At 38.7% G+C, this 11,168-nt stretch overlaps 1 protein-coding gene across 1 annotated transcript in view; it reads right to left on the reverse strand.

Moving 5' to 3' along the window:
* Positions 1–10,268, reverse strand: part of HAUS3 (HAUS augmin like complex subunit 3) — a 12,640-nt gene extending 2,372 nt beyond the window's left edge. The window contains exons 1-3 of the mRNA XM_008069007.2: positions 9,212–10,268; positions 7,429–7,868; positions 5,680–5,908 (exon numbers count right to left, since the gene is read on the reverse strand). Of these exons, the coding sequence (XP_008067198.1) occupies positions 5,680–5,908; positions 7,429–7,868; positions 9,212–10,117 (1,575 nt within the window). The 5' untranslated portion in view covers positions 10,118–10,268. The remainder of the gene's footprint in view (positions 1–5,679; positions 5,909–7,428; positions 7,869–9,211) is intronic.
* Between the last annotated feature and the right edge of the window lie 900 nt (positions 10,269–11,168).

Here is an 11,168-nt window from a genome sequence, read left to right on the forward strand (position 1 = left end):
CACTCACCTCAGCCTCCCAAAGGCGCGGGATTACAGGCTGAGCCACCAAGCCTGGCTTCCATAGCTTTCTAATTAAGCATTCTCCTCTTATAAGTTTTAGCCAGTATCAACAAAGTTTCAAGAAAATCTGTAGTTCCAACTGTCCTCAACTTTCCACTGCTGCTCAGTGTGGGTTCACAAGTAATATAATCACCTGGGGTGCTTGTTGTGCATATAGAGTCCGGTACCCCACTCTAAACGAAATTACTCAAGCTCTTTGACAGGGCTAGGAATCTGCATTTCAACAGGCTCCCTGATTCTAACATACAAGTTCAAGAATGACTTCTTAAGACACTGCCTGTCAGAAAAGCCAATTCACAGAGAGCAGTACTACTTACTTTTTAAAATCCAATAATTTTGACTTTTTTTTTACATTTAGTAGTCTCCTTTGAGAAAAACTTGGTAAACTTCATTAACATCAATCTCACCTTTAATTTCAATTAAATACTAAAGATCACATAGTTGCTAAAACAATACTTCTACAGATACTAAAAAAAGTCAGCAATTTAGTAATAAAAATGCAGGTTAAAAATTGATATGGGCCGGGGTTGGTGGCTCAGCCTGTAATCCCAGCACTTTGGAAGGCCGAGGCGAGTGAATTGCCTGAGCGTGTGGGTTCAAGACCAGGATGGGCAACTTGGCGAGACCTCGTCTCTACAATAAATAAAAAATTAGCCGCACGTGGTAGCATGCGCCTGTAGTTCCGGCTACTTGGAAGGCTGAGGCGGAAGGATCACAGGAGCCCACCTAGTCGATGCTGGGGTGGCCGTGAGTGTGCCACTGCATTCCAGCCTGGGTGATGGAGTGAGACTCCAACTCAAAAAAAGAAAAAAAAAATTGATATGGCATTTTATATCACATTGAACTAAGAAAAAAAATTAACCAATAATTCCCAAAGATAAAATTATAATGAAATTACATTTTAGTGATTCTAGGATGCATTTTTTTTTTAAACATTTTAACATATCTGAAATCAAGATGCATCTTATAATCAAGAGCATTATGTGATTGTTTCTGGCCAGGTACTCTTAGGAAATGCTTTCTCACCAACATTCTTATTTTATTTTATTTGTTTATTTTTTGAGTTGGAGTCTCACGCTGTCAACCAGGCTGGAGGTCAGGGGCACGCTTCCAGCCACCGCAGGCAATCCTTCCTCTTCCACCTTACAAACAGATGTAACTACAGGCATGCACCACCAAGCCCAGTTAATTTTTTGATTTATTGTAGAGATAAGGTCTCCCCAAGTTGCCCAGGTTGGTCTCAAACCTGCGGGTTCAGGCAATCCTCTCACCTCAACCTCCCAAAGTGCTGGAATTATAGGCATGAGCCACCATGCCTGGCCTCATCAACATTCTTGATGTACAGTGTGGAAAAATACAGATGACTTTGAATCAAAAATCAATTTAGAAGAATTGGACACCGAAGTTTTACAAATACCCTAACCATTTAATTGGCTTATCCTTTTCTTTTAATATACGTCCAAGAGATATGAGAAAAATCTATGCCTCCATATACCTAAAAGATCTTTTCTAATAAGCTAGCATGAAAAATATAAATTCTCAGTAAGAAAGCACCGTGTCACTTTAACTGGAAGTTTTTTCTTTCTTAGCAATTCATAAAATAAAAGTGTACTATATGATCAATGGTGTCTATTAGACAAAGGCACAACTAACTCCTTTAGAAAGCAATATGGGCCGGGCTCGGTGCTCAGCCTGTAATCCCGCGCTTTGGGAGGCTGAGGTGAGTGGATTGCCTGAGCCTGCGGGTTCGAGACCCGTCTGGGCATCTTGGTGAGACCTCATCTCTACAATAAATCAAAAAACTAGCCAGGTGTGGTAGCGCTCGCCTGTAGTTCCAGCTACTTGGAAGGCTGAGGCGGAAGGATCGCCGGAGCCTAGGAGGTCAAGGCTGCGGTGACCGGAGTGGCCACTGCACTCCAGTCTGGATGACAGAGTGAGACTCCAACTCAAAAAAAAAAATGAAAAACTAAAACAGAAAGCAATATGGCAGTAGCAAAAGCAAAGAAAAAAAAACAACTGTGTATGTCTCCCTTCCAAAAACACCCAATGAAGTCCATGGAAGTCATGGATTTATCTAAATGAAAGTATGCAACAAAAAGCTATAAATAATGATGTTCAAGAGCAAATAAAAGAAAAAAAGTGAATATCCAAATGCCTGACAACAATAAACTTGATACAGAAATCATGGCATAGTAATTAAATCAATAAAGCACTGTAACGTTAAAAAGTAAGAAAACTATTCAGAAAGTGAAAAGATTTATTTCATAATGCTAAGCAAAAAGAACTGTAAAAGGTATGTAAGAAAAAAAGAAAACTATGATCTTTGTTTAAGGTCACTCTGAGCTGTGAGCTGCATCAGCGGTGTCTTCAATAGTTAGCACCATGGCAGAAAACATCATGACCAAAATCAAGAATTACAGGTCTGTCCCTTTTGATAGCCACTTCTCCAACCAGAACCAGAATATAAACTGCTGGCAGAACTGCCGGGACTGTTAAAGGAGGTGATGTCTCTGTGCGAGTGGTGTCAGAGTGTTCCTTTGCTCTATGTCCTGGGTCTCAGCCTGGGATAACTGCTGGGGAGAAGGCATGTTTCCTAGGCTGATCTGAACTGGCTCCATCTCGCCTGTCTCCTGTGCTCCACTGAAGGGGGACTTGGGAACACAGTGATCCCTACCCCAGGACTCTGAATCATGACTTAACTAATAATAAAAACTTCATGGAAAAGTATAAAAAAGAAAAAAAAAGGAGAAAGAGAACTGTGCCTTGCAACTACTAACCAAAAGAAAGATGACACAGAAATATTATTAAACGAAAGAATACCATGACAAAAAGCATTATTGGAATATAGAAGGCATTAAATAACACCAAATACTTTTGAGTAACCACGATCTAAAATCATCAGAATGATTATTTAAAGCAATTTTAAATTGTATATAAAATAGATGTAAAATACATAAAGATTAAAAAAAAACTGATATAGAACTACATGGAGAAATTTTCAAATCCATCATCACAGTGGAAATTTTTACACAATACTCTCATTAATAGCTCAAGACTAGCTAGGGTCGATGGGTCAGCCTGTAATCCCAGCACTTTGGGAGGCCGAGGTGAGTGGATTGCCTGAGCCCGTGGGTTCAAGACCAGCTGAGCAACTTGACGAGACCTCATCTCTATAATAAATCAAAAATTAAGCCAGGCTCGGTGGCTCAGCCTGTAATCCCGTGCCTTTGGGAGGCTGAGGTGAGTGGGTTGCCTGAGCCCGTGGGTTCAAAACCCGCCTGGGCAGGCGAGACCTCATCTCTACAATAAAATCAAAAAATTAGCCGGGCGTGGTAGTGTGTGCCTGTAATTCTGGCTACTCGGAAGAATGAGGTGGAAGGATTGCCGGAGCCCAGCAGATCGAGGCTGCAGTGGCTGGGAGCGGCCACTGTACTCCAGTCTGGGCAACAGAGTGAGACTCCAATTAAAAAAAAAAAAAATTAGCCGGTGTGGTAGCGCACACCTGTAGTTCTGGCTAGTTGGAAGACTGAGACAGAAGGATCACCTGAGCTCAGCAGGTTGACACTGGGGTGGCCCATGAGTATGCCACTGCACTCCAGCCTGGGCAATGGAGTGGAGACTCCAACACACACACACACACAAATAGCTCAAGACCAAATCAATAATAAGAGATCTTTTAAAAAATGAATCATAGATACCACTTCACACCCATTAGGATGGCTAGTATTACAAAAAAAATCATAAAAGGTAACAAGTGTTTATGAAGATGTGAAGAATTGGAAATATACAATTACAAGATATACAAGACTATTCATAGCAGCAGGATGTACAGTGGCAAAAACTAGTAATAACCTAATTTTCCATAAACAGAACAGATAATTACATTTTGAAATTTCATATAATGGAATATTATCTATATAAAAGAGAAAATTATGAACAAACTATAGCTTTACAATCAACTTGCATGAGTCTCAAAAACATAACTTTTTTTTTTTTTTGAGTTGGAGTCTCACTCTGTCGCCCAGACTGGAGCGCAGTGGCCGCTCCCGGCCACCACAGCCTCGACCTGCTGGGCTCCGGCGATCCTTCCGCCTCAGCCTTCCGAGTAGCCGGAATTACAGGCATGTGCTACCACGCCCGGATGATTTTTTGATTTATTGTAGAGATGGGGTCTCACTGCCCAGGCGGGTCTCGAACCCACGGGCTCAGGCAATCCACTCACCTCAGCCTCCCAAAGGTGCGGGATTACAGGCTGAGCCACCAAGACCGGCTAAAAGCATAACTTTAAAAAACAAGCAAGTTACTGAAAAAACATACAGTATAATACTATGTATACAAAAAAGGTAAAAACATATCAAACTAAATATATAGTATAAGAATATATATATGTAACAAAACAATAAATAAAAGCAAGTAGTCGGGCATGGTGGCTCATGCCTGCAATTCCAGCACTTTGGGAGACAGGGGTGACAGAACTGACTGAGCCCATGGGTTCGAGACCAGCCTGGACAACTTGGCAAGACCTTGTCTACAATAAATCAAAACAATTAGCTGAGTGTGTTGGCACACGCCTGTAGTTCCAGCTACTAGGAAAACCAAGGCAGAAGTATCGCCTGAGCCAGACTGCGGCTGCCGTAGCCATGAGCATGCCACTGCACTCCAGCCCCTAGTGAGACTCCAACTCAAAAAAAAAAAAAAAAAAGGCAAGTAAATAATAAACAAAATTACACATGGTAGTTACTCTTTGAAGAAAGGAGGGAAATACTATTGAGAGGTGCAGGTACCAGTAAGCATATATAAATACAGTAATTTTTTAAATATTTAGCAATAAACATTATACAAGGGGGGGATCACAAAAAAACTGCAATTATTTTTTGGAGGGTAGGCCCCTTATAGTGCAGGCTTCTAGGAACCAATCAGCATCAGTGTACCAGCTAGCATTCTTGTGAGAGATTGCAATCGACTTCAGTGAATTTTTGGGGGAGATTCTTCCAATGCATTTGCCCATTTCATGATGGGTGATTTAATAAGCACACCTGCCCACACCGCACAGAGAGTTCAGCAGTTTTTGACCAAAAATCATGACCCCTGTACCCCACCCTCCCTATTCACTCAATCTTGCCCCGAACGACATTTTTTGTTTCCACAGATGAAAAAAGAACTCAAAGGAAAACATTTTGCCCATGTGGAAGAGGTGAAACAGCAGAAACACTAAAAGGCATCAAAATTGACAAGTGCAAAAACTATTTTGAGCAGTAGAAAAAGTGCTTCAATAGGTGTATTGCATCAAACAGTGTATACTTTGAAGGTGACTGGCTTAAACATGCAAGAAAAAATACAAAAATTTTTAATAAATAAATTCTGGCTTTTTTGGGATCCCCCTCATATATCCTTTTGTGTGTAGGGAACATTTTTAGAAATTTTTATAATTCTGTGCATGCTCACCAAAACTATCTGAGAAACGTATTTATAGGTAAACAAAAATTAAGAGACATAAAAAATAAATTTTATATTAGGGCAATGGGGTAATATTTTTCTCATGCTAACATTTTCTTTAACATTATTTTTACAATAAATGCTATTTTTAAAGTATTTTTAATTACTATGGACAACACCGACCTGATCACTAAGCAGAAGCTGATTTCCTCCTTGATACAAAGCATCACAAAGCATGTCCACATCATTATTCAGTTTGGATAGAAAGAAAGAATGTTCTTTAACAGATATTACCAGTTGATCTTGCATTAAAGAAACATTCTGTTTCAATTTCTCAGCTACTTCCTCCAGGTTTCCAGGAGTTAGAAACGATTCTTTTTTCTTATTCTCTCCTTCTAAAAGTTGATAAAGCCTAAAAATGTTAAAACAAAAATTATAGGAAAAAATTATCAAGTCAGTAACGTTTTCAAAATTACAATTCTTTACTGGGACGTGTGTGGTGATAGTTAACAACTTATAAAAAAATTAATTTGTGTGCTGCTAAAACCAAGCAACTGAAACCATTCTAACTATACTACTTCAGTACAGAAATATATATTTTATTACATCTGAATTCCAAGTATTAGATAGAAAATTATTGACTTCAACTATCATTTACCTACTTTAAAGAAAGTGTGCTTCAGAGATACCTCTCCAGAAAAAGCATTTCTTTCACAGATCAGAACTACAATATAGTAGAAACAGTAATGAATTTGAAACAAAAGTCCTATATCTGAGTTCTGTTATGTGAAAACTAGGGCAAATCAATTTCTGAGACTTAATTTCCACATCTTAATACCTATTTTATAGTATTGGGGGGGATTAAAAGAGAAAAAATGGAAATGTAAACAACATAAAATGTAAAATAAATGTAAAATTAAAGTGATATAAAATGTAAATAATAAACAACTACGTAAATGGCTATAAGTAATAGTAAACTTTTGCTACTCCAGTCTTGTATTTGGTTGGCAAATTGAAATTTCTATTAGCCATGAGGCTACCTTAATATTTCAAACATTAGTAACAGAAAAATATATCATCCTACAGAGCAAATGAAATCTGGGGCAGCATCGTCCACACACACCTTCTCCAAAAATCTGACAAAAAGGATCATCTTTTTCTCAGAATCAAAAAAAAAATTATCTTAATAAGACTTCATAAAACTGGCTGAAGTCCAAGGCTGCCAATTATGGTTGCACAGGATGTAACTATAAATCCCAGGGGGCACCATTCACATACATCATGATCTTAATGGCAACTCTGAAACTGTTCAGTGAGGCAACCCTATCCAGGTCCCTCCTTTTACTAATTAGAAAACAAAAACATCAGATGATTTTATCCTAGTTTTGGAGAAAAATCAGGAGTAAGATCTGGATTTTTGAGATCTTAGACTACTTTAGCCCTCCAATTTCAGTATCCCTGAACCGTCAATCACTTAGACATCCAGAAAAAGCTTGGGCGTAGCATTAATTCTCAATGATTCTCCCAACTAGACACAGAAATGAAGTCTTCTCCCCTCTCTACTGCCACCTCTCCAAATGTAGTCAATCCTCTGCTCAGGAGGGGAATACTGAGCTGTATTCAAACTTCCTGCCCTAAATCTGAAATAAGGTACGTAAATAATAATGCCTAAAGAGGAATAAAACATTATATACATTAATTCCTCCCATCTACCTACCACAGCTCTAAAGTAGCTACCTTCAGATCTAACATAAATGAGAAAGTGAGCAAAAAATTCAAAAGGAAAAAAGGCATATAAAAGTGAAAAAGAAAAGAAAGGCCACAAGTAGAATGTAAGAAAGTTTTAAAATTTCCACAATTTTAATTCAAGCTTGCTCTAGTATTTTACAAAAAAAGAAAAAAATTACTAAAGAAACAATGAAGCACACATACCTATGAGCAGAGTAATCCTTAGTGTCAATGGTATTCCTTAGATTTATCTGCTGAGAGACTGATGGATCTGTTAATATTTCTAATCGCTGATAAAGCATCATGTTACTTTGTCTGAATTCTTGAACCAAATTTTCAAGTTGTCGGTATATGTCCCAATGCTTTCTCAGTTCAATTTCATATGATAACTGTAGAAGATCAAATGATGCCTTTTGCTTTATCAACTGATTTAAAACTAACTCTTGCTTTGCTGTGTAATAATCTTGTTTAGCAATCTGCAGATCAAAATCTCCCTTTACAATTGGCATGTTCAATAACTGGGCATTCTCTTTTACCACAGCAGGCAAATTTTTGTTTTTTATATGAGTGATTTGTTCTTCAAGCTTCATAATCTCACTGTTCAAGCTAGAAATTTTAGCATCCAAATTTTCTTCACCATCAGCCTACACAAAGAAAAGCAATTACATTTCAAACTGTAGATCTAAATTTGAAAGTCTTAAAGTTATTTTCACTTTCCATTTTAGGTGATCAAATAAGCTCAAAGAATAAAAACTTATTTTACATTAGCACAAACCAAAATTACACTTTAAAAGGAAAAATGTGAACTTAGTCAATGGAAAAGTCAGTAAAATTCCTAAATTATAATGTTACTACCACCACATATACATATACACAGTAATGGTTACGGAAATAGAGATTTTGTCTCGCTTGTTTTACTCAATCAAAATTATTGTTAGCATACTACTCACAAATTCAAATGTATTCTATTTCATTTTTTCTTGTTTTTTGTTTTTTTGTTTTAGAGACAGGGTCTCATTCTGCTACCCAGGCTGGTGTGCAGTTGGACAATCAGGGCTCACTGCAGCCTCGAATTCCTGGTCTCAAGGGATCCTCTTGCCTCGGCCTCTCAGAGTGCTGGATTATATACGTGTGCCAGTACATCTGGCCTATTTAATTTTTTCTTAAAAGTTAAAATTATCAGCGAGACTCAGTGGCTTTGCCTGTAATTCCAGCACTTTGGAAAGTCGAGGAGAGTGGATTGCCTGTTCCAGACCAGTCCAGGCAACTTGGCAAGACTTCATCTCTACGATAAATCAAAAATTAGCTAAGTGTGGTAGTGCACTCCTGTAGTTCCGACTCCTTGGAAGGCTGAAGCGAAGGACTGGCAGGAGCCCAGCAGGTTGACACTGGGGTGGCTATGAGTGAGCCACCTCCAACTCAAAAAAAAAAAAAAAACTAACTTGGTGCTGGTATTCAGATTCAGAAAAGTTACATTTTTACTCATCTAGTGATTACGCTACCAAGAAAGCAAGTTTTCCAAGAGTACAGATGAACATTTGCAATGCATCTATACAGTCTTAACTAGAGTTTCAGTTCACTGAACCTGGACCTCTGACTTCATTAGCACCATGCTATGGTTACAGCAAACAAGGCACAATACCCATAATAAAGCAGTGAGTGTCTACCCACATCACAAAAAGGAAAATCTCAGTTTGGTCTGTATCTGAATTAACACAAATTTCAAATTCAGAATGCAAATTAAAGCACATTTCTTTAAAACAAACTAGATACTGAGGTTGGGGCTACAATGACTATTTCTGGCCTCCATTAACATATGGATCTATTTGTATGAAACACTGGCTTATATCACAAATAAGCACTAAACAAAGAGAAAACAAAAAATGATTTTTCATTAAATTTCCATCCTAAAGTACTTTAATAGCAGTATCATATCCCCCATTCTTAACAGCTGCAATATGAATCCAGCCTCATTTCTTTTGCTTACCTTGCTGGTTAGGCGCTGGAGATTCTCCTCTGCCCATTTTATACTTGACTTCATGCTTAAGTTACTCGCTTTCAAGTGAATTCGCTGATGCTGAGCACAAATGTATGCTAGCTGCAGCCTAGCCATCTCTAGTTGTCTCTCCTCAAAACTTTCTTGATTACCACAAGTAGATGGTGTTTGTATGTCTAATAGCTGAAAATTTTCTTCATTTGAGCTTTCAACTACTTCATGTATACCCTGAAAGAACTGCTTTCTGGTATATAAAGTTAATGCTGCTGTGCTTTGCTCTTCCTGGCTTAAATATTTTTCCAAGGAAAACTGAGATAAAAACACCAGTGGATTTGTCCCTTGACCTAAATTAGAACATCTGAAGAACATCATCAATTTTGTAACGTCATCAGTAAGAGCCTGAAGTTCATTCTTGACCTTAGTAGTCATTGCTTTTAGAATTCCTTGACTCTGCTTCAGTTTTTTAGTGGCTTTGTCTTTAGCATTTAACCTCAAAGATCTGTGGCTAGTTAGTGACGTCATCACCTGGCATTTATTACGTCGCTGAATTTTTAGGTTCTTTAATTTCTGCAGAGTTTGAACCTCATCCTCTAATTTCTCCAGCTCTTTGTTATCCAGTCTAAGTGTCTTCAAATCAGAAGTTTTACAGGTCTTAAGGACTTCATCCAATGGCGCCCCTTCTAGGATGGGCTTGCCTGATTCTTGAAGAACGCGAAAAGCTTCCAATTCTTTTTCAGACAATACGTTCTGTTCATTCACATTCCCACAAAACCACTTCAAAAACGATTCATTTTCAACAGTCTCAACCAACCAGTCAAAATCTTCTCCATTAAGAATATCAGCTTTGGGATAACCGATTTTTTTTAACGTCTCGACAAACTCATTTCCACAACTCATTTCCACAACTGGGGTTTAATGATCCCAATTTTTTGTGCCTGATATGGCGTAGAGTTTTAGAAAGCAAGTCTGAACAGAAACAAAAGTAAGCTTTACATTATGTCCATAGAAAAGACAAAAACATTTTTAGAATCTGTAATGATTTCTCCTCCTGGAGGGGTGGGGGGGCAGGAGAAAACAAGTATTAAACCACAAATAAGACTGTGTTTTTTAAAGGAAAATATAGACAAGCATCACATGATATTAGGGAGCAGGCTAACTGAAAGGTGGCTAGTTGTAACTGAATGTTTGATGAAGATAAAAAGTAACATAAGCAATTAAGGTTTTTCTTAGAAAACTGCAACAGTAATGAAACCTAACAAGAAAACCTTACTTTTTCCAAAGATAAAATGGTTTAAAACACATGACATTTTACAGAGCAACAGTTGTTTTTAATTCAGAGTAAATGGATCCAAACAAACCCAAGCCATCAGGTGGTTAAGCAGCCTCTTTACCTTGCCCTTCCTACGTTAGAACATAGAACAAGGCAAGTTCTTGAAAGTAGGCAAGAATCAATTTTGGAAACGATTAACCCAGTGCAGAGAAAATCAGAAACACCAAAGAACTGAGCAGTCATCAAATAAAACTGTGTCAAGCTTTTGTTTCCAACAAACGCGCCACTGAATAATCCACGACGATTTAGCAACGCGAAGTCAGTGACAGTTTCAAATCCTTAGGATTAAGGGTCAGACAATCACGATATACTTGAAACAGTAGCGGCAAATCTCTGGGTTTTTGTGTTTTGGGGGGTGAAATTCAGTTATGACAGGTATGCACGTTAATAAAATACATTCACAAAAACCACCGAACCGGCCAGTTAAAAACAAGCTGCACAAACCCCAGACTGGCTCTGCTGAGCTCAGGCCTCCCCTCTCCGCCCCGGGCTCGTCCCTGAGCCCCAGCCCCTCAGCTCCGCCCCGCCTCGCCCCGGCCCCGACCCAGACCCCGGCCCGCGACCACCCCTCTGCCCTGTCCTGGATCCAGCTCCTCACCCTGCTGACCGCGGCCGCGG

The sequence above is a fragment of the Carlito syrichta genome, unplaced genomic scaffold (genome assembly GCF_000164805.1).
Source record: "Carlito syrichta isolate Samal-C Ts95f unplaced genomic scaffold, Tarsius_syrichta-2.0.1 Scaffold311753, whole genome shotgun sequence".
NCBI classification, from domain to species: domain Eukaryota; kingdom Metazoa; phylum Chordata; class Mammalia; order Primates; family Tarsiidae; genus Carlito; species Carlito syrichta.